Below are 26,486 nucleotides of genomic sequence, written 5' to 3'. Positions count from 1 at the left end.
GCCTCCTGGCAGAATTTCAAGGCGAACACTGGGCTGACCCTGGGGCCATGACGTTGCCTGATCCTTCTGCCTGGAGAGAGCAGAACTGGGAGGAGATGTTGCCTTTGGAGAACAGGGAAGTTATGGAAACTGTGAAGACACTGACTCAGAATCATAAGGCAAAAGGTGAGAGCTGTTGAGGGTCCAGCGAGGTGAAGGGGGGAGCAGGGCTCCAGGTTTACTGCGAACGCCTTGTGATCACAGCTGAGGAAAGGGGCGACTTCCTCTTCACAAGGCACGGAGGAGCTGCTCTGGCAGCACCATGGGAGCCCCAGTTTCTCATAGCTTCTTTTTCCTTCTCTAGGTTTGCCTTCTCACAAGACTGACTGGCTTCAAGAAAAGGAGGGAAAGTCCAAAATACTGGTGAGTTGGGGTTACGTTTATTTAAAGTCTCTCAAAAGTGCTCTTAAGGACATGTGGCAAGTAGCGAAACATTTATTCAAGAAAATCTACTAAATCAGCAAGAGTCTGTGGCATTTGTCCCACAACCTGCTCCCTCCTGGTCACCCTTCAGCTCAGTGTAATGGAAGCTGTACTCCAAATGGGTACAGCTGAGAAGATGGGACTTTCTTCCCCCAGTTCCCAGTCTTTTTCCCTGGGAGGGGCAAGCCACCAGCAATTCTTATTCCCCCCAGCTCGGTGTGGCAGGCAAGTGTGGCCAAGAAGTCTGGTGTTTTCTATCTCCACTAGACCCTATTTGTAGGATGGAAGCTCTGTCTCAGGCACAGGGGGTCAAGAATCAGGAGGGACCTTATTGCCTTCTCCCCATCTTGCTCATAGGGCAGACAGAGATCCTGTGCTAGGAGAAGCATGCTGAGAAGAAAAGGAGCTGCCAACCCCGCCCAGTGCCCCGCTGTTAGAGCAGGAGTGTCACACTGAGCGAAGTGGTCTGCCGGTCCTGTGCCACCTCTGAGTAGTGGTGCAGAGGTCCTGCCCTGGTGAGAGGCAGGCCATAGGAACAGAGAGCTCTGCAGCGCTCCCTAAGGGGACTGGCTTTGCGTGGAACTGAGTAGGGAAGTTGAAGTCTTAGGGTGTTGTTGAAAACAGTGGAGATTTTGGTGGTAAGCAATTAAGAGGAAACTGAGACACCTGTGATAGCAACAAGTGACATGGCAGATCAGCTGGAAGTTTAACAGAGAAAGCAGGGAAAGAGATTGCTGAGAGGAGCTCTCCTACGGCTCAGAGTAAGTCTCAAATACTGGCCTCAAAATTACCCCTGCAAAAGGATCTGACTTTAATTGGATCAGACTGTGGAGCCATTTATACTCCAGGACACTGTTGAAAACAGTAGAGCAGTCAGCAACCAATAGTGGAGGCTAACAGCCGGGTGTGATACCAATAGAGGCAGACCTGCTGGAAGCTTAACGGGGAAGTCAAGGAGAGACACAAAGAGAGCCCTCTGTCAGGAGGGGGACGGTCTGGGTGACTGTGTGTTTGCTCAAGGCTGCACCCTCTGAGGAGCCACTGCTTCAGGGGAAATAACCTTCATTGAACTAATCCAGACAGGTCTCAAAACAAATGAACAAGCAGACAACCACAACAATAGCCTAGGAAGAGGGCAGGGTTGGTATCCAGAGTTGCTACAATATTTTACCTAAAATGTCCAATATTCAAAGAAAAATTATATAGATAAGGGGAGGGAGAAGGAGGGAAAGGGAAAGAAAGAATATATGAATTTAAGAATGAGAGAAAGCCTAAATAAATTTTCCTGGTCTGTAAAATGAAAACAACTTTTCAGGTCTATGAGTTAAATTATAATCTCACTCGATTGTAAATTCGTCTTCCCCTATTGGTTATGCGTTGTTCATTCACTGATACACTGTGGACACAAAGTTATACTCCTAGGGAATGTCCAGTGGGGTTGGGGCTAGGAAGCAAAGTGAGCTAAATGCCCTGCTTTCATTCCAGGAAGCTTATTGAAGTATAGGCAGAACTTGGAGATATTGTGGGTTTGGTTCCAGACCACCATGGTACAGTGAATATCACAGTAAAGTGAGACACACAAAATTTTTGGTTTCTCAGTGCATATAAAAGTTATGTTTACACTATACTGTAGTCTATTATGTGTTCAATAGCATTATGTGTGAAAAAACAATATACATACCTTAATTAAAAAATACTTTATTGGATCCTGGAGGTCCAGTGGTTAAGACTTCGCCTTCCAGTGCAGGGGGTACAGGTTCGATCCCTGGTCAGGGAGCTAAGATCCCACATGCCTCACAGCCAAAAAACCAAAAACATAAAACAGAAGCATGATTGTAACAAATTCAATAAAGACTTTAAAAATGGTCCACATCAAAAAAATCTTTAAAAAAACTTTATTGCTAAAAAATGGTAACCATCCTCTGAGCCTTCAGCAAGCTGCAGTAGTAACATCAAAGATCATTCATCACAGGTCACTGTAACAAATATAATAATAATAAAAACATTTGAAATGTGAGAATTACCAAAATCTGACACAGAGACACGTGGTGAGCAAATGCTGTTGGAAAAATGGCACCAATAGACTTGTTTGACGCGGGGTTGCCATGATCCTTCAATTGTAAAAAACTTGATATCTTTGAAGGGCAATAAAGCAAAGTGCAGTAAAATGAGGTACACCTGTACTGCTCTACGTGGTGAGTGAAGCATTAAGGGCTTTATTTTAAAAAGGTTGCTAAAATACCAGGCAAAGACAGATTTTGCAGATCCCATTTAGTAACCTCAACTCTTCAAAAATGCTTATTCCAGGCTCCATCTGTTCACTCCTGCTTTTCTCTGTGGTTGAAGTTTTCTTTCATTTTCTCCTCTAAATCGTCTCCATTCCCTAATGCCCAGCACAAGCCTTGTGTACATGATGCTTTTATTCTTCTCCAGCCCATCCTCTACTCTTCATCTCAGAATTCCTCCATTCCTCAGGGTCATTGAGCACTGCTTTAGGTTTTCAAATTGATTCACAAATCGTTCCTCCAAAGAAATCAAAAGCCTCCGAGGGCCAGGAATGAGTTTTATGCATCAGTTACGTGCTCCTCAGATTTTAGCACAAAGCCACAGTAATAATGCCCAGAAGAACTTGGTACAGAGAACCACGTACCCTGAAGAGAATTAGATCAACTTCTTGCATATCCAGACTCTCTGGGGCCACCAGCTATGTTCCTCATAGTGGGAGGACTGATGGGGACTTGCTGTATGTCCCTTAATTTATTGCTTCTTTATAGGTACCAGTTACATTCAGGGATGTGGCTGTGGTCTTCACAGAGGCAGAATGGAAGAGACTGAGCTCTGAGCAGAGGGACCTATACAGAGAAGTGTTGCTGGAGAATTATAGGAATCTGCTCTCGTTGGGTGAGGCAGTGTTCTTTCTTTCATTAATTCAGTGGAGATTTACTGACCACCTCCCATATGGCAGAAAATGTTCTAGACACTTAGAACATGTTAGTGAATGAAATGGTAATCTCTGCCCATGGGGACTTACTTTCTACTGTAGGGAGACAGCTAACAAAAAGCTTCATATTCAGGGACATTATTATTATTTAAAAATTTTTGCATATGTTCATTTTTATTTTCTTTTTTATTGAGGTATAGTTGATTTACAATATTACATAAGTTTCTGGTGTACAACGTAGTGATTCACAATTTTTAAAGGTTATACTCCATTTTTGGTTATTACATATATAGGGATATTATAATATGGTATGTTAGAAGGTGATAAGCACTACATAGTAAAAAATAATAATAAAATAGAACCGGAGAAAGGAGTATTGAGTGGGAGGGGGTGGCTGGCTGAATTTTGAAATTGGGTATTTGAAATCACCAAGAAGGTAACATTTGAGCAAAGGGAGTTAGAACTCTAGGTATCTAGGTTAAGAGCATTTCAGGTGGAGGACCTTGTCGGTGCTAAGGCCCTAAGGAATTGGGGTGCCTGCCAGGTATAAGGAACTGCAGTGGAGGCACAGTATACAGGGGAGAGCAGTGAGAAATGCCTTCTAAGGCAGAAGTTAACATTAAATATCAAAGTTTGTATGGCTTTTGAGTTTCATAAGCCATTTTTTTTTCATTTATTTAAAAACTGACATTGATTCTTTAAATCTAGGTTGATAAATACTTTTGATTGTGATATTTCTCTGGATCAGGGGTTGGCCAACTTTTTCTGTAAAGGACCAGAAAGTAACTATTTTAGGTTTTGTGGGTGATATGGTTTCTGTAACCACTCTCAACTCTGCCCTTGTAGGGCTAAAGTAGCCATAGACAACAGGTAAATGAATGAGCATAGCTGTGTTCTAGTAAGACTTCTGTGGACACTGTATTTTGGATTTCATGTAATTTTTATGTATCATGAAATATTCTTGTTCTTTTGATTTTTTTCCAACTATTTAAACATTTAAAAGTCATTCTTAGCTTGTAGACTGTGCAGAAATAGAGGGCCAGATTTAGCTTGTGGGCCATGGTTTTCCCGCCCCTTGTTCTAAATCAGTGCTGTCCAGTAGAAATATAATGTGAGCCATGTGGGTAATTTTAAATTTCCTAGTAACCACATTTGAAAAAGTAGAAGTAAATGGGTGAAATTAATTTTAATAATATCTTATTTAACCCAATATATCAAAATATTTTCATGTCAACATATAATCAATATAAAAATTAATTAGATATTTTACTCTTTATTTTTGTACTAAGTGTTCAAAATCTGGTTGTTATTTTATACTTAGAACACATTTTCGTTCAGACCAGCCACATTTGAAGTGCTCAGGAAGCATACAGCTGGTGGCTGCCATATTGGATGGTGTGGTTCTAGATATTCCTGTAGTTCTAGATAAAGCAGGTAGAGAAAAATCACATTTTTGGAGACACAAACTAGTTTTAGGCAGGAATTTCTTCAGGCGTTTCCTTAAATGGCATAGCTATTTCCCTGATATGGATTAATCAGGTTTACTTTTTTCATTTTCATCTTCTTTGACATGTTTTGATCTGATTTCATCTAGTTTGAGCTCCATCTAATTAAGTGTGGATTCATCTGTTTCAGTCTGGTTCTGTGTGTTTTGATTTGGCCTTAGCTAGTCAATCTAACTAGATTTTGTTTTTATTTTTCTCTTGTCATATTATCTTCCTTCTCTGTGTGTTTAGTGGGTTCTGAGGAAAATGTGTGTTTAGTGGGTTCTGAGGAAAATGTGTGTTTAGTGGGTTCTGAGGAAAATGTCAAAATCACCTTGTTCAGATTAGTCTTGATATTGAATGCTGGGATCCCACTTGCATTTCTTGAAGTTGTGTCCTTTGTCTTGCTCAGCACCACAATATCCTGCAGTTCTCCTGCCTCTTATGTCTCTTGTGGGCTTTTCTCTTACTTTTTTCTTTCCTTTGGACTGTGTTGCATACTCTTTTTTTCTATGTCAGTATTCACACCCTTGGACAGTTTGTGAACGTCAACGATTTTACCCATCACCTATTATAATGAATCCATTTTCTTTGTCACTGTCTCACCTGTGCTTTATCTTCATATTTCTATTTGGTTACAAGACAAGTTTATTCTCAGACTTATCAAAAATTGAGATCATACTATTTTTCCTCCTAAACCAGTCTCTCTTTCTCTAGTTCTTCACATATTCATGTTATGATGTCTCTTCTTCAAAGGTACTCCCTGAGATAATCTTTAAAGCTTTCATAGGGGAGCTATTTCAGTTAGTTTAGGCTAGGTAATGCTGTGATAACAAACAACCCCAAACTTTGCAAATGTTCATTTCTTACTTAATATCTACTGTCTACAGTTCAGGTAGACAGCTTTATTGGTTCAGCTCTGTTGGCTCTGGGATCTAGGCAAAAGGAACAGCCTCTATCTGGGTCATGGGATTCTTAAGGAAGAGGGAAAACAGCAATGATAGAACCATACTGTGCCTCTTAAAACTTGTTTGCAAGAAGCACTAACTTTTCACTAACCTTTGTTGGCCAAAGCAAATCCCATAGCCACGTCTGATGTCACTATAATGGGATTAGTTTGGGCACAAGGTACCAGAATCCTGAAATCATGGAGCATGTCTTTCTGTCCACTGCTGAATCCACAATACTTTAGTAGAGACCCTAGTACTTAGAAATTTTTAGTATTGGTTTGTGGGTGGGCAACTGGAAATTCAGATTTATTTCATATACAGTCTCTTTAACCACTGTTTCATATACTGTTTCCTACATTTGAAAGCCTTCCAGAGCTAGTGACTTTTTTTGTATATCAGTCTTCTATTTTGTAATAAGAAAAGTCATGAAAGAGATTTCCACATAGGTCATAGAGACTGTTACCTCCAAGTAGAACAGAGTTGTGGACAGTCTATATCAATGTGATATAGACTTAGATGATTTAGTCAGAGGAAAAGGCTAAGGGCAGTTGAGGCTACTTGCAGAGCGAAAAGGTTCCTGGTCTGACTGACATATAGAAGATGCTTTTGTTATGGATTTTCTGGATTGCAATAGAAAATGGAATGTGTAGAAGTGGAATGTAGAGTGGATGTAGAATGTGTAGAAGTGGCATGTAAAGTGGAATTATTGGTGGGAAACAAATTGTGTTGTATGTATATTGTCAATTACAGTTGTGGCAGTAAGACACTCTGTCCTAAGACAAGGCAGAACAGCCCAGCAGCCCTACTTAGGGCTTCTCTAACTGAAAACCTTCTCTCTCCAGCAGAACCAAAGCCAGAGATCTACCCCTGTTCTTCCTGCCTTCTGGCCTTTTTCTGTCAGCAGTTCCTCAGCCAACACACGCTACAGATCTTCCCGGGTGTGTGTGTGTAGAAAATCGCTTCCACCTTGGGGATTCTGGCCTGGGGCATCGGGGGCAGCAGTATTCTGCTCACAGCTGCTGGAGTGAAAACAGAAGGCCAAGAGAGAGAAGGTGACTCCAGACCCTGGTGCTCGAGGACAGAGGAGAGATGGTCCTTACGTGCATTGCCCAGCCCACCCTGAGAACAGTCAGCAAGTCCTGGAGAAGGCAGCGCAGTGGTAGAAATAGAGCCCAGCGCAGCCCAAAGGGTAAACCCTGTGCAAGCAGACAAAGAAATGAAGGAATTAGAAACCTCAAGCTCTGGAGCAGTCAACTGTCAAGAATGTGAACTAGACTGTAGCCCCAAATCAAACTGCATTACAAACCAGACCATCCTCTTAGGGGAGAAGCCCTATGTCTGCAGGGAGTGTGGGCGAGGCTTTAAAGATAAGTCGAACCTCATCAGACACCATTGGACACACTCCGTGGAGAAGCCTTACGTGTATATTGAGTGTGGCCGAGGTTTCAGCCAGGTGTCAACCCTTATTAATCACCGGAGGACACACTCAGTGAAGAAGCCTTACATGTGCAAGGAGTGTGGGTGGGGCTTTAGCCAGAAATCACTCCTCCTTGTGCACCAGAGGACACACTCAGGGGTGAAGTATTATGTTTTCAGGGAGTGTGGGCGAGGCTTTAGCAACAAGTCAAGTCTCATAAGACAAGAGGACACACTGAGAGGAGAAGTCTTGTGTATGCAGGGGTCCTGGGCAGGACTTTAGCAATTAGTCGAACCTCTTCTTACGCCAGAGAGACGTGCGGGGAGTAGCCTGTATGTGTGTGTGGGGTGTGAGTGAAGCTTCAGAGATGTGTTGACCCTCACCAGGCAGTGAGGCACATTCAGGGAAGGAGCCTTATGCGTGCAGAGTGTGGGTAGCTGTCAACCCTCAGTGCACAAAGAGAACGCACTTAGGTGGGAAGTGTTGTGTGTGCAGGGACTGTGGGGAGGCTTTAGCAACAAGTCAGCATTTATGGAACATCCAGTGGCCGACTCAGGAGAAGCATCGTGTGTTCAGGGAGTGCTGACAGGCATTGGGAAAAGAACCGACAGGAGGGCTCCAGATGGCTCACTCAGGGAGGAGCTGTGTGTTTGCAGGGAGTGTGGGCAAGGCTCTTGTGATCAGTCAGCTTTCTTCACACACTGTAGGGAGAATCCTTATGTGAGGATACTGTGGGGCTGCTCCAGCCAGACTGCTGCTGATGGCTGCAGAGATGAATTCCTCACTAGACTTGCTCTCAGCCACAGGGAGCTGCACTTCCCAAGGGATGCCTCCTGGCCAACGACTGATTGATACGGGGAGACAAAACCCTAGCCATTGACTCTGCTGGGACAACTCCACAGGGTCGTCCCAGATCCCAAGGTCCCCATGAGACTGAATGATCTCAAACACATTGCAGGTCAGCTTCTTCCTCTGCCCAGTCCTGTCCTCATTCCCCGGTAAGCCACTCAATTCTCTGTCTCATTGTCTCTCCAGGGAATCCACCCTAAGATATCATAAGCACACAAGGAGTGTGGACGAGGCTTTGGCTAAAAGTCGCCCCTCAACAAACCCCAGAGTATACAGAATAGAAGCTCTGTGTGTGCGGGGAGAATGGGTGAGGACACCTCAGGATGCATCAGAGAACAGCTTTTGGGGGAGAAGCTTTACAAGGCAGGGAGGGAGACTGGGAAGCTTTAGCAATAAGTTACACCTTCTGGTGCAGCCGAGGACACTCAGGGAGGCCTGTGTGGGTGGGGTTGTGGGCGGAGCCTTATTCTGACACCCCTCCTCACAGATCACTACCTCACTCACCTGGGGGGGTTTCAGAAGTGTTGACCCCCACCCCTCCCCATACTCTTTTTGAGAGTGAAGATGGCAGTAACAACTTAATAAACATGTTTTTTCCACTTTTTGTAATCAGATGGAATAAAAAAGTAGAAGGCTTTATTTAAGTAAGAATAATCAATTTGTTTTATTTTCAGACACCTATTCTTTCCCATGTTTTCATGTCCTTCTGTTCTCGTAAAATGTTCAATAAGCTCAGGCTATGTGCTTTAGTCACTCACCTGTCTGGAAAGGAATTAAATTTCACAACCTGGATTTCTGCATGAATTCAACCCTTGAGAAAAAATAAGTCCCAATGAACCTAGTAGATTTATTGGAGGATCTGATTCGTTGCATGGGGAGGATGATGTAGGTTCTGGAGACATGCCCACTGAAGGGAGGGAATTTCCCGGGTCTCTGGGGGCTGGGTTGCCTCTTCTGACTGATCACTCCCTTTGGCTTCTGTGAAAGCTCCCTTCCCTGACTTCTGTCTCTTCCTTCTAGTCTCTATTCAGGTCTCTGCTGTATCCTTCTCTACCACTGAAGCATTGTTTTTCCTTCCAGATTCCAGAATCAGGTCCTTTAACCACGCCCAAACTGTTTTCCAGTCATGAATCATTGCTTTGGGTCTCTTAGCTACTTCCATGTCAGATCATAAGTGTAAAGACCCCTAGGGAATTCCCTGGTGGTCCAGTGGTTAGGACTCTGTGCTTTCACTGCTGAGGGCTGGGGTGCAATCCCTGGGCCCTAATCCTGCAAGCCGCGTGGGGCGGCCAAAAAAAACAAAACAAAAAAACCCCTAAACACAGCTCCAATGCCACGTCCCCTCATCCCTCCAAACCTAGGGTCTAGTCCTGCTAATGACACCCACATCATCCCTCCACTAACTGGTCGAAGACAACCTGGTCATACCCCTGCCCTTGTTTTTCAGCCCAAGGACCTGGCCTTTAATCACACCCTGTCCTAGTCTTCCTCCCTCAGAGCCCAAATTGCCCAGATTTTTGACAACTCTGCATGCCCTGGCTCTGACTTCTATGTCCTAAGCCAGAACTCTTTACTGGAGAGGGTTGGCCTCGGCTCTAGCAAATTTGTTTGCTCAGTTGGAGTTTGCCAGATCCACAAAATGGATATCAGGCTTTGAAAATCAGAAAAAACACAGACTGATTTTGATGCACTATCAAAGGAGGGGGCAGTAAAAGAGAGTCCAAAGGCCATGAAGTCAGCTTTCCAGTGGGTCCTGAGTCAGCTCTGGTGGAGAGGATGTGAGTGTCGGGAGCGTGGGTCCCCACCCTTTGCCACATTTCCCGTCGTTTCTTTGCTGGAACTGCCCTTATAACATCAACACTTTGCTTTGGGTCAGAACTGGAAGCCACAGAGGGAAAAGTGTTTATGGGTATGCAGTCTCTAGGGTCTGAAGAGGGATGGGCCCTCTATGTTCTAGATGACCCCAAGACCCCTCCCTGTGTCCTGCCATTGGGAGAGAAACATGTGAACAAACCAGCACCTTCCTTTGGGAAGGAAGGGTGGGAGGAAAGAAAATGATACAGATTCTTTTTAACTGAAGTCCCCTATAACCTGTAGCGACCTCAGACGTGTTCCAGGGAAAGGACTGTCAGTCCTAGCCCAGCAAAGGGAGAGGGGTATGGGGTTATCTTTCCAAGCCTGGAAAGGGGCTTCCCCAGACTGCTGCTATTCCATCCTTTATCTCTAGGAAGGGCCACTGGAACCAGCTCCTGTACTCCATCCCAGCAGTAAGCAGAACAGGGGTGTGTGAGGTGAGCTCTCCCTCGGAAGAAAGGAAGGTACACATCCCCACTCCCTAGGATGTTGGTTTCTGCCCCCAGGGAGGAGGAGCTCAGACTTACAGTAAGAGCTTATTTCTGACAGGAGGTCAGTGGCCTCAAACTCAGAGGCCTGCAGTGTCCAGGCAGGTCCTATACTAATGAGGGGGTCAAGCCTCGATTGGGTGGGGGTGCTTTGGGGAACTGGGGAGCTCAAACTCAAGTTGCTTCCTGCATCCTTCCTGGCCTCCTCACTTGACCCCACTCTAGAAAGCCTTGAGCTGCACCTCGTTTGGGCCTTTTCATTTAATGATCCAAATGTCCTGTCCCTTTTTTTGAGGCATGACCTTGACTTCAGAACCCTCCAGCATTCTTCCCCGTGTTCAGTTTTAGAACTGTCTTTTTCATGTTGAGTTTTGCTTAGTTTTCTGAAAAACATGGCAGTAGATTATGAAAAATGAACTTCAGTTTTGATATGGGAACATCTGACCCAGTAACACAACGGTGTGGAAACTCCGTAATCTGACAAGAGAACGTGTAAAAATGCGATGATTTGGCGGCACCTTGTGTGATGAATCCATGTGAGGGCCACCTGTGGGTCACAGAGAGGATCTGGGTTGGGGGGACTTTCAAGATGGCTGGCAATCTGACAGCCCCTGGCTGTGAAATTAGGTACAGTGGGTCAGATTTAAAGTGACCTAATATATACACACAAGCTCTAATCTGACTTTTAAATATCTGCACATATATTTCTCATATATTCAAAGTAAGCATGTATAAATTTTTTATCAATTTTTTTTCTAAAAGAAAACAGATGGTAAAGGATTCTTGGCAAAACATGAGATTTTCTCATTGCATAATCTTTTTCCTAATGGAAATACCATGTTATCCTTTATTTCCTCCTAATTATGCATGACATATATAAGGGATAAAAATCCATATTCTTATATAAAGATTATTTTTATCTAGCTCTGTACCCTATTCATTAATTTTAACCTCATAATCATTTTGGAGAATAGCCAAAAACCCAACTGCCCTTTAAAGAGAAGTTTAGGACAGGTTGAAATATGACATTCTAGAATCCTAAAAAAATGAGACCAGATTTCTAGAGTTCCAGACATCAGTGCTCTAAAAAGGATAAAAGCATTCCTTCTCTGTCTGAGTGTTGAGGCAACAGCTGAGGATTGGAAAATCTCACAAAGCCAGATTACACACAGGGACAGGCTTGTCTGCTTCTAATGTAGACCACAGTGTGGGGCCCAGCTTACCTTGCTTACTAGGCTCTAAGGCAGAGCTGGTTTTGCAGAATCCTTGCTGCTACTAGTCATCAGTTCCCCTTTTCCCTACTTCCTACTTCTTCTGGGAACTAGAAAGCTATTTTTTGTCTGGGGGGAAGAGAGCTTAATTTTATGAAGTTTAATGCTACTTATAATAGTTTTTGTCTGAGCTGCCTCTCTTTTGTGTGTTATAATAACCTTGGGTAAAAGCAGCAGGACCCTGACCTTCCCCTAGGTCTAATAAACACTGCCACTAAAAGAGGCTTCCTTGTCTTTTGATAGAGGGGTTCAACTTGTAAAAATCTTAGAGTAAGTAAATTTTGCAATACTGGAGGTGTGCCTGACTAATAAAATTGTGAAAGCATTTGAGATCAGATTTTCTGCTTAATATATTGGTACAGGAATTATGTGGGTGTTGAAGACCTGGAAGAGATGATGTGGGGAATCTGAGAGAAAACTTAAGAGAAAGGTATGATGAATAGCACTGAGACCAGGGTAAATCTGGGAGGTCAGAAGTGTTGCACTTGTCCAGGCAAAATTTACAGGACAACTATGGTGATAGTTTTGTGGACTGAAAGAGAAGATAGGCTTCGTAGGGTTGGTCTTCAAAGCACTTGGTGATCACCTGGATGTAGAATTTAAAAGCACCCCCGCAAACACAGCTTTCCAACAGTAGAAACATTTGCAAAAGATAAAAAGTGCTCATCACTCCAAGAATCCAAGCAGAAAGCCAACGTCTTATCTATGTTTATCATGAGAGTAGTTCCTTCTTTAGAGGCTATCATCTTTTCCCTCCAAGGCCTGCATTCTGCTGACCTGTATGGTAGAATATGTTTGGGTGTATGTGGAGTGGTGTCACTTAATCAGTATATTGTCTTAGCTCCAAATTCACCTTTTGTTGCCTGATCTGTGAAAATGGATCTGGGCCCTTTATATATTTTTCCTTTGTCAGCTGGCATGAGGTACATCAGTAGTGGGCTGTTCTGGAGCAACACTGCCGGAGGAAGGGGTCCTCTCTCCTGGTGTAGGTGGCTCTTCCACCAGGCTCCTGGAGAGTACCCTTTTCCCCTGCTTCTCGGCCTGTGCAGTTTTCTCTCATGCTAAATGCCTGCAGGGACACAGCTTTCTCCACCGATTGGCCACCCTGTGTTTTCTCCAGCTCTCCACCCAGGTGGTGGTGGCTCAGGAGCCCCAACAGCACAGGCCTGTGCCCCAGCCCAGGTTGCTGCTCCTGTACCCTCTCTTCAGCGCCATGGGGACACACCCTGGGGCCACCTTGGACCTTCATCCTGTGCAGAGGCTCAGAGCCTCCCCAGCCTGGTCGTTGCTCCCCAGACCCTCTCCTTAGCTCCACATGCATGTGCACCAGGGCCCCAGCAGCCACCCGTAGCTGCCCCAGCCCAAGCTGTGCACCTAAGTGCACTAGGTTTTTGCAGCTTTTCAGCTTCCATTTCTAGCAGCACCTATAGCAGTACCTTGACCTCTTCTGCTCACCCACCCATCAGTCTTGGCTGACTTGTGCCCCAGAGGTTTGTTTGCTGCGGCCCTTCAGACACAGATACTGTGTGGTCCAGGCTTTGTGTCAACATCAACACCCTGACTGTCTGTGCATGTTGGGCTCCCTTTGTGTACCTGCCAACCAGCCTTGGCTTGCCTGTGCTCCAGAGGGATATTCCTGCTTGCCTGGCAACTGCAGACCAGCTCTGGCCTGTGCAAAGTTCTGGCCCTTCCTGCCAACTTCTCCACCATCCAGTGGGCTGAAACCACACATTCTCTAGTGAGGGCTGAACCCAAACCTTGGGGAGGGAAACCTCCTTCTAGTTTTATCCTTCTTTAGGTTCTCTCCCTTAGCTGAGGGTTTTCTTTTAATATTTACAGTTACTTTCCTATCATTGCAAAGCAATTCTTCCTGCTAAATTTCCCATTTAAGTTACTGTGTGGTTTCTGTCTCCTCACTGGACCCACGTTGATACAGATGTGAATGTGTACAGTTTTTATATGAGGGCAAAGACACGAACTTTTGACTGCAGTTATTCAGTGAACCCAGAGATAAACCAAAGAAATAATGCACGTCAAAATTATTATTAATACTAGCTGGGTCAATGGCCCTGAACCCAGACACAAACTTAATGGTCTAAACCAGGGGATGGCAAAATGCAGCCTGAAGGCCAAATCTGGCCTGCCACCTATTTTTGTAAGGCCTGCAAGCTAAGAATGCTTCTTACATTTTAAATCATTGGAAAGAATCAAAAGAAGAATAATATTTTGTGACACATATTTGTGTTCATAATTAAAGTTTTATCATAGCACAGCCACACATTGTTACATATTGTCTATAGCTGCTTTCATGCTACAATGGTTGGGTTGAGTAATTGCATTAGAGACCATATGGCCCACAAACCCTAAGATACTATCTGACTCCTAACAGAAAATGTTTGCAAATCCCTGATCTAGACTGAATCTTGGGAATACTTTACCAAACAAAGGCCGAGTGAATAGCTTGTATAACCCCCCCAGCTCTGGAATTCATGGCCCTCTTTTCCTGATCTGTGGAAATTGACAAGCTGATTCTAAAATTAATATGGAATTTTCAAGGGATGCAGAATGCCAAAACAATCTTGAAAAAGAAAAACAAATTAGGAGGACTCACATTTTCTGATTTCAAAACTTACTACAAAGCAATGGTACTGACATAAGGATAGACATATAGATCAAAGGAATAGAATTGAGAGATAAGAAATAAAATCATGTGTCTATGGTCCACTGATTTCCTCAAGTGCCAAGACCATTCAGTGGGGGAAAGAATAGTCTTTTCAACAAATGGTGCTGGGACAACTGTATATCTTCTTGCCAAAGAATAAAGTTTGACTCTTGCCTTATGTCATGTACAAAAAATAACTGAAAATGTATCAAAGATCTAAATGTAAGAACGAAAACTGTAGAACTATTATAAGAAAACATAGGGTTAAATCTTCATGATCTTGGATTTGGTAAAAGATTGTTAGATATGGCACCAAAAGCCTGAGCAACAAAAGAAAAAAGATAAATTGGACTTCATCAAAATTAAAAACTATTGTGCATGACACTGTAAAGTGAAAAGACAACTCACAGAATGAGAGAAAATGTTTATAAATCATATATCTGATAAGGGACTTATATCTAGAATACATAAAGAACTCTCACAACTCAATAATAAAAGACAATGCAAGGATGATACACAGATGGCCAATAAGTCCATGAAAAGATGCTGGACATCATTAGTCATCAGGGTAATAATGCAAATCAAAACTTTGAGATAGATACCACTTCACACACACTAGGATAGCTTGAATCTGAAAGTCACATAGTAACAAACATTGGTGAAGACGTGGAGAAATCAGAACTCACATACACTGCTGGTGGGAATGTAAAATGGTGCAGCCCCTTTGGAAAACAGTCTGGCAGTTCCTCAAATGATTAAAGTTACCATGCGACCAAGCAATATGACCCACATGACCCATTCCTAGGTATACATGCAAGAGAAATGAAAGCATATAATCACATGAAAGCGTACATGCATGTTTATAGCAGCATTATTCATAATAGCCAAAGGTGGAAACAACCCAAATGTCTGTCAACTAATGAATGGATAAACAAAAGTGGTCTATCCATACAATGGAATATTATTCAGCCATAAAAAGAAGTGAACTACTGATACATGCCACAGCGTGGATGAGCCTTGAGAACATTATGCTAAGTGAAAGAAGGCAGTTACAAAAGATCACATATTACATGATTCCCTTTATATGAAATGTTTGGAATGTCCTTCACTTGATTGAGGTCTCTGCTCACATGCCACTCCTCAGAGAGGCTTTCTCTGACCATCTAGCCAAACTTGCAACCCATCACTCTCAGTTCCCCTACCCTACTTTATTTATTTTTTCATGTCACTCTAATGTTACCTTGTATACTTATTTGTTGGGTTTATTGTCTGCCTTTCTTACTAGAACATAAATTCCTTCAGGGAAGGGACTTTGTATCCCAGTAACAGTGCATGGCCTTAGTAGGTGCTAAATAAGTAATTTTTAAGTGTGTGCATAAGTGATAATGTTAGGAGGCAGGGTAACTTTGGAGCTGCTGAGGAGACAAATGGCACCATATTCCTATTCTGACTGTCGACTCTGCCACCTTGGACAAGATAATTCATCTCTCTGAGCCTCCATCTCTTCATCTACGGGTTGACAGAAACAGGGTGACAGAACGTGCATCTTAGGTCTGGTGTGAGGATTAAAAAGCCCTGGGATGGAAGATATCCTTGCTGGGTTTGAGGAACAGGAAGGAGACTAGTGTGGCTGAAGATGATGAATGAGGGGAATGTTGAGGGAGATGAGGTTAGATGCAGAGAGAGAGATTCAGGGCTGGATTTTATTCCAACGTGTGCTGGGAAGTTATTGGGAGGTGGAGAGCAGGGTGATGACATCATCTGATATAATCTCAGTACATTATAGAAGGATCCCTCTGGCTGCTGTGAGAGCAAGAGAGGAAGCAAAGAGACCAGTTACGGCCTTGTTCAATGATCCAAGACGGAGATGATGGTGCCTAGGACTAGCATAGTAGAAGTGGAGCAGGTGACTACAATCTGATTCAAGACATTTTGAATCAGGGATGAGGAATTCCTCAAAGAGAGGAGTCAAGGATGCTGCCAAGTTTGTTGTTTTGTTTTGTAAACCAAGAAACTTCTGAGATGGGGAACACTGGTAAGAAGTGGTTTTAGGAAGAAGAGTGAATAGAAGCAAGAATTCAGTTTTCAACATATTAAATTTAGTATACCTATTAGACACCCATGTCTATGGATACTAAAGGCCAAGAGTTAAATGAAGAGCCCAGGGTTAGAGGAATAAATTTGAAAAACCCGATCCTATAGGTAGCATTCAAAAGTCATGGGACTGGATGGGATTGATAAATTCATTCATTCAGATATTTATTAAGCCCTTGTTTTGTGCTAAGCAGTGTTCTTCTAGGCACTACAGCAATGAACAATACACAAAGAAAAATCTATACCCTTTGAACTTACATTCTAATGGGGAGGGATAATAAAATAACATATATAGTATGTTAGCAATCAATGTTAAGGAGAGAAATAAAACAGGGATGGGTGGGAAGGTTGCAGTTTTAAACAGGACGGCAAGTAAAGTCCTCAGTGGGAAAATATTATTTGAGCTTAAGTCGGGAAGGTGAGGGCGTGAGCCGTGCACATACCTGGACGACTAGCATTCCAGGCAGAGGCAACAGCAAATGCAAAGGAGCTGAAGCAGGTCGACTAAGTTCACGGAAAAGCAGGGACACTGGCTGTAGAGGACAGAGCTGGGGTAGAGTGGTGGGAGATGAGGACCGAGAGTTAATGGGCTGGGGCGCGGGGGGTTGGGTGATGAGGGTGAAGAGGAGCAGCTCTAGCACCGACAGAAACTAGGAAGGTGTCCAACAGAGAAGATCCTAAGCCTCTGCGATTCAATTTGACGCTAGCACCGCCCTCAACCCCGCCCGAAGCCCCGCCCCGCTCTAAGCTCACGGCTCAGCACCTCCGCCGGAACTCAAGGGACTGGCTCCGGGACCGGAAGCAGCCTTATACCTTACCCCATTTTGCCCGTGGTCGCGTTTCCGGTAGCGGCGGCGGGAAGCGAGCTAGTGGCGGGCTTCTAGGCCTCTGCGGAGGCGAATCCGGCGGGAATCGGAGCCATCAGAACCGCCACCATGGTGAGGAGGCACAGGCCGGCGGCGCGGGAGCTCCTGAGTCTGTTGTGGAGTGGGGAGCGCGACTAACCGGGAAGGAGGCCGTGGGTTGGCCGCTCCGGGCGGTGAAGGCCCCGGCCGCCGCGGCCCCTCAGTCGGGGCAGGGAAGACCCGGACCTTGGTCGCTCGGCGGGGTGGGGGAGGGGAAGGCTGGAAATGAGGGTCCCAGGCCAGGGTCGCTCGGTGCAGGAGAGGTTAGAACTGCGTTGCGGTCCTCCACGCCGCTGTGACCACAGTGCTTGGGATCCCGTAGGCGCTGAGTAAACTTTGCAGCATGAGTGTGTGTGTCTGGGGTGTCGGAGCAGGTACTAGCGCCGCAGGGGTACTGGGGAAGACCCGGTGAGAGACTCAGACTTGTGAAGGCGGGTGAGGGTCCGAGAAGGAGTTGCGGAAAGAGGTGGAAGGGCTTGTGTCCGAAACTAGAGTCTTGGTTCTAGTAGATGGGGAGGAGTGAACGGAGGATGAATGTGTGGAGGAAAAGTTCATCTCGTTTGTTCAGCATATATGTATGTTTGAGTATGTCTGACTTTTCAGGCCCTGGGGCTGCACAATGAAATGTTTACTTCACCGAGTTCACTCTCTATTTTGGGACACAGATAGTATTATTCGGAATGGTAATTCAGCATTAAGTAAAAGTAACGGCGGGGGGCGGGGTAAGAAGGCTTTCTGGAGCAGAGTCCTGAAAGATTGTCAGGCGTTTTCCCAGCGAAAATGGGAGGGAATAGTATAGATCCGAAGGATTGCGAGAACAAAGCATGAAGGGGTAGCACTATTGAAAGTCCCTGGAGGGGAAAAGGAAGAATGAGGTGGGAGGAATTGGCAGGAGTCTGGTTATTCATGGCCTTACATGCTACTTAATTTTGTTGGTGATGAGGGATGCCACTGAAGGATTTTAACCAGCAAAATGACATGAACTTAGCTGTGTTTAGAAAGATAACTCTGTTCGGTAGCTGTTATATATTGGGTGAATTGGAAGCAGGGAAACCTAGTAGGGTATTGTTTGGAGAATTGGTTAGAAGAGTAGGCACTGGATTCAGGCTGACTAACTTCCAACACAACTTAACCTCTTACAGCCTCAGTGGCCTCATCTGTAAAATCTGATGTTAAAGATTAAGTGAGAGAATAGTGTTTATGGCAGTGCCTGCCAGTGAGCACCCAGTAAGAATTAGCTGTACAAGACAGATGGACCAATAAATGTTACCATAAAGGTTCAGACCGTGTGGTTAGAAACTGTGATTACAATTGGGTTAAAATGGTCATCTGAAAGAGACTGAACCACATAACTTGGGTCTCCAGGGTGGCAGGAGTCGAGATTCCAATCCATGCATTTGTAGGTTCAGAGCACCTGTGCTCGTCCAAGCTCACAGAGTGAATAGTAAGCACAGTGCCTGGTACTTAGAAGGCCCTTGCATGAGTTAGGATTGGCCTATACCAGTCAGACTGATAGGAGGCTGATGTAACAAAGCAAATGCCAGGTCATTTATTTCTAGAGAGAAGTGTAACTGCCAAGGGCACTTGACATTCTCATTGTGAGGTCTATATAGTCTCTCTGTTTTAGCAAAACTACATTGGAAGCCAGGCTATAAAGCAGAATCGGTTGTTGGGTTAATTAAGGAGTATATCAGGTTATATATTCTCCTTATGTGTTCAAACTCATTAGCACTCTGAGCACCAGAAAGTTTTTCTGTCCTAAAGGTAGTCTTGGAGACACACTAACAAATTATTGATTTGGAGGATTCCATTCTCGCTTCCAAGCTGATCAGCTCCTTTCTGATAACAAGCTCTTCATTGATTGGATTCTTAGTGCTAGTCCCATTCCAGCTCTTTTACTCAGTCTTTTTAATGGGATGTTGGTGTTTGACAGCACCTATAATGTACACAATGGCAGATGGCTAATCTCTGATATACTTGGGTTTCATTAGTTTGGAGCCACCTTACCCTCTCACCCCTGAAACATACACAACATAGACAAAGGCAATTGTAATATGAGAAAGATGATTTTAAGGGAAGGAAGAATAACAGGTCAGGGTTGAAAACAGGGTGATGTGAGAGAATTCCCAGGAAAGGGCTGTGGCTGGAAGGCAGAGCTGAGAATACTGAGAAAGACAGACATGGAAAAGAAGGCTGCAGCAGAAGTTTTAAGGAAGGACCAGGGCTATGTGGGTCTAAAAGAGCTGAGTCCTATTCTTGCTGATTTCTCCTTGCAGACCGTGGGCAAGAGCAGCAAGATGCTGCAGCACATCGACTACAGGATGAGGTGCATCCTGCAAGATGGCCGTATCTTCATTGGCACCTTTAAAGCTTTTGACAAGCATATGAATTTGATCCTCTGTGACTGTGATGAGTTCAGGAAGATCAAGTGAGGAGTGGGCTGTGGGGGGAGGGATTGGGTGGATGGGGAGTGGATTGGGTGGGTGGGCCAAGTGACAGGCGGTGATGTAGCTAACTAGTTCCTCTTGATTTACTTTCCTGTTTTACAGGGCAGATTAAAATGGGGATGTTGGACACTAAGACATCTGTTTCCTTAGTCTTGCTGTCTACTTCTAGCAGAGTACAAATTGTAAGGAGGGCTGCTAGGCTTTTTGTTTCTCTGACTGCGTGCCCCTGGGTACTGGGGTAAAGGGCTCTCATGTTCTCCCCACAGGTGTGTAAGGGGGGAGAGCTTGATTTTCTGGCCTCATTGCCTATTTGTAAAGCTGTAGCCTAAAGGGCTCTCCCAGTGCAGCCTGGTCTGAAACTGCTTTAAGAAGCCTCTGACCCTCTTCAGGGTAAGTGCTCAGCTCCCCTTGTGGGTTTGGGGCCAGTGATTTCTTGTTGACATTTATAGAAACAATTGGAGAATACAATTCCATAAGTTATTAGGTAATTCCCTTGTCTTAGGACTCACAGATCTTAAGCTTCTAGGCTATTAAAAGATGTGGTCTTGCATTTCATCCTATTTTACATTCAAGGCATCTTGAGGCCCAGAGAAGTTACATGACTTCCATGATCATCCAGCTCTCTTTTGCCATGTGCAGCGTCCATAGTATGTTGCCAGTGGCTGTGAATTCCCTTTGATTCTCTTTGGGACTGTTGTTTTCTTTGTGGCATGAGGTCAAGAAATACAGCAGAGAAAATGTGGTAGAGATGGCTGAGTGCCAGGTACACATTAGACAGTGGCCAACAGATCAGTGTAGAACTATTCCAAATTGTTCTCTTCTGTATTTTTAAATGAAACTAACTTTACTCTGATAATAAAAAAGTGCCTATTAAAAAATATTTATTAAAAGTACATAAAAGTATGTAAGAAAAAAGTTAAAATACCCAGAAAGGATTTTTTTTTTAATTGTGAAAGGGCAATACATGCTTTTATTAAATAAGAAAATATAGATAAGTCAAAAAAAAAAAAGAGGAAAAAATGACACCCACAGAAAATTACTGTTAATTTAATATAAAATATCACTAAAATGAAACCTTTAAGTTATTTTAAAAAATCAGGGTATTCTGTGTTTATTCGTAGGATATTGGCTGTGGCTTTCCTTTCCTTTCCCCATCTTGTTGCAGTTATTTGTCCTGGTTTACATTCATTTATATTTTGTTCATACTTTTCTGGTTGTTGCTGTTTGGAGATTTCTGTTTTTTGTTCTTTGAGGGCGGAGGTGTAATTTCTATGTAGTTAACTCTTAACCTTTTCCTTTATGGCTTCTATTTTCTTTTTTTTTTTTTTTTAAGGGTTCTGAAATTCACGCTCTGGTTCTTTTAAATTTATTTATTTATTTATTTATGGCTGTGTTGGGTCTTCGTTTCTGTGCGAGGGCTTTATCTAGTTGTGGCAAGCGGGGGCCACTCTTCATCGCGGTGCACGGGCCTCTCACTATCGCGGCCTCTCTTGTTCCGGAGCACAGGCTCCAGACGCGCAGGCTCAGTAATTGTGGCTCACGGGCCCAATTGCTCCACGGCCTGTGGGATCTTCCCAGACCAGGGCTCGAACCCGTGTCCCCTGCATTAGCAGGCAGATTCTCAACCACTGCGCCACCAGGGAAGCCCCCTATGGCTTCTATTTCTAATGTGAGGTGAGGGGTGGAGTTACAGGCCTGTGGGGTTGAATTGGTACTAGAAGGATACTGCATGTAAGTGGAATGAGTGGGATTCAGTTGACTGAGGAATTGTTTTGGCTGCCTCCTGGCACTGGTGAGGCCTTAAGCTAGAGGGAGGAAAAGGGTAATAGCAAAGAAGAGTTGACTGAGGAAAGGCTTTCACAGTGGCTACGTGAGTGAGCCAGGGCTGGGCTTTCTTGACTCTTACCCTGTCTCTTGGTGTGTGCATCCTATTGGCACAGGAGACAACCACCTAAGGGGTTACAAGTTCAGCCTGTGAAGACTGTCCAGAGGAGCTGTCTTAGGGAAAGTTTATGTACCATTTGTCAGTAGATATAGTGTAAAACAAATCTTGGAGGGTCCTTAGGTAGGTGAACATGAACTTTACCCTTTTTCTCATGCTTGGTTTTTTGTTCCTTCTCCTAAACCTGTCTTTAGACCAAAGAACTCAAAACAAGCGGAGAGAGAAGAGAAGCGAGTCCTTGGTCTGGTGCTACTTCGAGGGGAGAACCTGGTCTCAATGACAGTAGAGGGACCACCTCCCAAAGATGTAAGTCAGCAGAGAGCCAGTGCAAGGCCAGGAACCTTGTGCAAGGGAGGCCCCACCTGAGCCAGGCTCTGTGTGGGGTTCTCTCTTTCACTGCAGTACTCACAGGCATCCTCTGGTTTCTGTCCCCCTTTTACAGATAATAAACCAGAATCTTAAAGAGGTTACCTTGCAAGTAAGAAGTAGGGAACTAGAATTTGAGGGTTTCTAACTTGAAAGCCCTCCCTTCTTTAGTTGTTGGACATAGTGAGTCAACAGAAGAGGCATCTAAGGCCATCCGGGTCAATTCTTAATGTGATGACAGTTTAGTGGACCATAAAAAGTCATAACTCCAAACAGTAGAATACATATGTATTTTTTGTACAGTTACAGAATAATAGTTAATATTTATTAAACATCTGCTATACGCCAAGCTCTGTGGGACCTTCAGTATTTGATTTAATCCTTATAACAGTCTTTTGAGATAAATTATTCCCACTTTATAGATAATACAGACTGAGGTTTAGTAACTTGCACAAGGTGTCACAGCTAGAAAGTGGTGATACTGGCATTTGATTCCAGGCAATCTTGGTTCATTAACAGCAGCCTACCTTTAGAAATCGAAGAGGCTTTAGAGAATCTAACCAAATTTTTTTTCCCTTTTTCATTTTAAGATATTGTTTGTTAAAGGAATAATCCTCTTACCTTGTTTTAATTTTTGTCCACATGTATTTTTTTTTTTTTACTTAACATGTAATAGGTATGTAATATATCATTCTGCTTTTTCGCTTAACATTGTAAACATTTTTCCAGTTGCTGTACACTTTTAAAAAGTCATGTTAATGACTTAAAGATACTCTCAAGTGAGTACAGAGTAGTTTATCCTAGTCATTTCCTTCTTTTTAGAGTCTTACATTGAAGCTTTTCCTGATTGTAAATGTCTGCAAGGGACAGCATATGTACCTACTCATAGCTACTCTAATGTTGCCCATTGTAAACCTTCATGATCACAACCAGTTTTGTCATAACCCCATCGTTTGCAGATAAGGAAAAAGTCCTAGAATGGTGGGATTACTTGCCCACTATCACCCACCAGGTGAGAATCAGAGCTGGTACTGGACCTCATGTCTCTTTGATGCCAGGTCAAGTGCTCTTGTCTGCCATACACACCCTTCTGAATGGAGCCCTGGCCATTTGTTGGTTTAATTTTTATAGGAGTGCATACAGGTTGAGTTGTGCATTTTTCTCTTGACTTACTCTTAAGTTCTTCTAGCCTGTTAGGCATATGATCTTGGATGGAGGAGGAATGGTGTTAACACATAGGTGGGTAGTGTTTATAAGAAGCTGTTTCAATGCGCTATAAATCTGAGGGGTTCTCTTGTCAATGATATTTCAAAGTGTACTTCTGATTCTCTAGGCCACAAGCATTTTAACATGTATCTTTATTTTTCAGACTGGCATTGCACGAGTGCCACTTGCTGGAGCTGCTGGGGGCCCAGGGATTGGCAGAGCTGCTGGCAGAGGAATCCCAGCTGGTGTTCCCATGCCCCAGGCTCCTGCAGGACTTGCTGGGCCGGTCCGTGGGGTTGGTGGGCCATCCCAACAGGTGAGGAGTTGGGGAAGGGGGTACCAACGTCTGGTGGTCAAAATAAAGGATAGAGTGAGGGTCCACAGTTTGGGAAGAGTCCAGAATGATCAGTCAACCTATGATTGTCAGGCTATCAGTATTTCACTTGCTTCACATATGGTCCCAGGGTCCCAAGCAAAAAGGAAAACTTGCTATTATAAATAATGTTGATGCTATTAAAGTAAAGATGCAGGGGATTTACCTGGTGGTCCAGTGGTTAGGACTCTGCGCTACCACTGCAAGGGGGCATGGGTTCGATCCCAGGTCGTGGAACTAAGACCCCACGTGCTGCGAGGTATGGCCAAAAAATGGAAAAAAAAAATAAAGAGATGTATAAAAAGTATTTTGGCCAACTGAATTGGAACAAAGTGTTTCCATGACAGCATTTGAAATCTTGACCCTTGAACAATGCAGGGGTTAGGAATGCCAACGGTTTAGTTGAAAATCTGCATATAACTTTACAGTTGGCACTCTGTATCCAAGGATTCGACCAAGATTGTGTGTAGTACTATAGTATGTATTGAGAAAAATCTGCGTATAAGTGGACCCTGGCAGTTTTAACCCATGTTCAAGGTCAGCTGTACTACAGCTCTTGCAACCTATTATCAGTCTTATTTGAAAATGCAAGTGCCTTATCTAATTTGGATTGGGCATACTTAACTTAGGCCTAGAAAATGGGAATTGAGCATTCAAGCTTGATCTTCTCTGGCAGATAGTTTTATTTTTTATTTACTTATATATTTATTATTATTTTTAAAAATTTATTTATTTATTTTTGGCTGTGTTGGGTCTTCATTGCTGCATGCGGGCTTTCTCTAGTTGCGGTGAGCGGGAACTACTCTTCGTTGTGGTGCGCGGGCTTCTCACTGCGGTGGCTTCTCTTGTTGCGGAGCACGGGCTCTAGGTCACGGGCTTCAGTAGTTGTGGTGGCGCGGGCTCTAGAGTGCAGGCTCAGTAGTTGTCGTGCATGGGCTTAGTTGCTCTGCGGCATGTGGGATCTTCCCAGACCAGGGATCGAACCCATGTCCCCTGCATTGGCAGGTGGATTCTTAACCACTGTACCACCAGGGAAGTCCCTGGCAGATAGTTTTAGATAGGAAGTCTGATGCTGTGAGTTGTAGCTTAGGGGATTTGGCGTCTGCTGTTTCTTTACAAAGTTGGGGAGGAGAGTGGGACACTGCACTGCACTGTACTGTTCTACCTAACTTCTTTCCTGTGTCCTCTTAGGTGATGACTCCACAAGGAAGAGGCACTGTTGCAGCAGCTGCAGCTGCTGCCACAGCCAGTATTGCAGGGGCCCCAACCCAGTACCCACCCGGCCGTGCGGGTCCTCCCCCACCTATGGGCCGAGGGGCACCCCCTCCAGGTGAGAAGCCCATGAGGAGAACCTTGCTAATTGATAGAAGATGCCTTAGCTGGATTTATGATGAGACATAACCTTGACTGAAACTGATGACGAGTTTGTATAATTAAGCAGGATTACTCTGAGATCCAGCTTGGTTGACTGACTGTGGAACTATCTGAGCAAGAGCCTCACTTCTTTGGCTCAAGTCCTAGTTTCCTAGGAGGGGCTGGGAGGGTGGAATGGTCCATCCGTCTCAAAACTTGGTGGATAGTTTTGTATGTTTCCTGCTACCTTTTCAAGACAGACACTTGAGCTATATTCTTGGGGCTTTTCTCTTGTAGGCATGATGGGCCCACCTCCTGGTATGAGGCCTCCCATGGGTCCCCCAATGGGGATTCCCCCTGGACGAGGCACTCCAATGGGCATGCCCCCACCAGGCATGCGGCCCCCTCCCCCAGGGATGCGAGGTAAGTGCCTGCAGCAGTGGCGTTGACTTCCTTCTCTAGAGCCATGTTGGGATGGGAAATGGAGGGAAGATTGGATTTTGACCATACCTTTGGGCTTTTAGGCCTTAAGCCTCGGGAAGTGAACTCGTAGAGGACAGTTTTGTCCAGAAAGGAAAGAGGGAACAAGCATTTCTTAAATTGACCTTACCTCCCTCTTAGATCAGTGAGAGCAGCCCTGTACACAGGGCTCAGTGTCCAAGGCAGTATTCCCAGGTCACTGTGAAATAATGCATTCTGTTGCATGACCAACAAAGGTCTTATACCCTTTGGTTTGGGAGTGTCTAGTAATTAAGGAGGGGCTCTGGGCTTTGCTACATTATTATGTATATCTGTTTAATTCCAGTTTGAGAAATGCTGAAGCAGATCAGCTCTCTCATTTTATAGATGAGGAAACAGGCCCAGAGAGAGCTCAGTGTCCAGACCAGTGTTCTTTCCACTGAGCCATAGTGGCCTCTAAGTTAACCCACGGCCAAACTTGCTGACCACTGTGTCTCTAATTCGGGTTTTCCATTTATGAGCTTTATAAGCATAGGAGCCCAGTTAGCCCCAGAGAAGTCCCCCTCTGATCATTTGATAACTGCAGGGTGTGGGAGGCTGGGGTAGGGTGGGGATTCAAGTTGCAGATCAGGCACTGACTAAACTTCTTACTCTTACTTCAGGCCTTCTTTGACCTTGGCCACAGAGTTATGGAAGTAGCTCCACAGAGGCGTGGGCCCGATTCCCCAGGGCCACGTTACCACACCTGTTTGTTTGTTAAGCCGTTGTTCCGCGGAGTCTCACCGGATTGTCTGGTTTCCCTTACAGGGCCCCCTCCCCCGGGAATGCGCCCACCAAGGCCCTAGACTCATCTTGGCCCTCCTCAGCTCCCTGCCTGTTTCCCGTAAGGCTGTACATAGTCCTTTTACTTCCTTGTGGCCTGTGACACTAGTTTATAATAAACTCTTAAGAGAATATTATAAA

General features: G+C 44.3%; 1 protein-coding gene across 2 annotated transcripts; it reads left to right on the top strand.

The window, feature by feature from the left end:
• Window positions 1-26,486, top strand: SNRPB (small nuclear ribonucleoprotein polypeptides B and B1). 2 transcript variants are annotated; one of them, XM_068565664.1, is made up of 8 exons: window positions 1-165; window positions 344-402; window positions 19,654-19,805; window positions 21,961-22,072; window positions 23,502-23,654; window positions 24,903-25,041; window positions 25,362-25,487; window positions 26,331-26,486. In XM_068565664.1, the coding sequence occupies exons 1-8, from the start codon at window positions 48-50 to the stop codon at window positions 26,366-26,368; spliced, it is 897 nt and encodes a 298-aa protein (XP_068421765.1). In that variant the 5' UTR covers window positions 1-47; the 3' UTR covers window positions 26,369-26,486. The 2 variants fall into 2 exon arrangements, with proteins under 2 accessions (XP_068421765.1, XP_068421766.1); XM_068565665.1 differs by having other exon boundaries at window positions 26,186-26,486.

This window comes from Eschrichtius robustus, chromosome 16, assembly GCF_028021215.1.
Source record: "Eschrichtius robustus isolate mEscRob2 chromosome 16, mEscRob2.pri, whole genome shotgun sequence".
In the NCBI taxonomy this organism is placed as follows: Eukaryota; Metazoa; Chordata; class Mammalia; order Artiodactyla; family Eschrichtiidae; genus Eschrichtius; species Eschrichtius robustus.
Note: the sequence above shows the minus strand (reverse complement) of the source record. Positions and strands in the feature narration are given on the sequence as shown.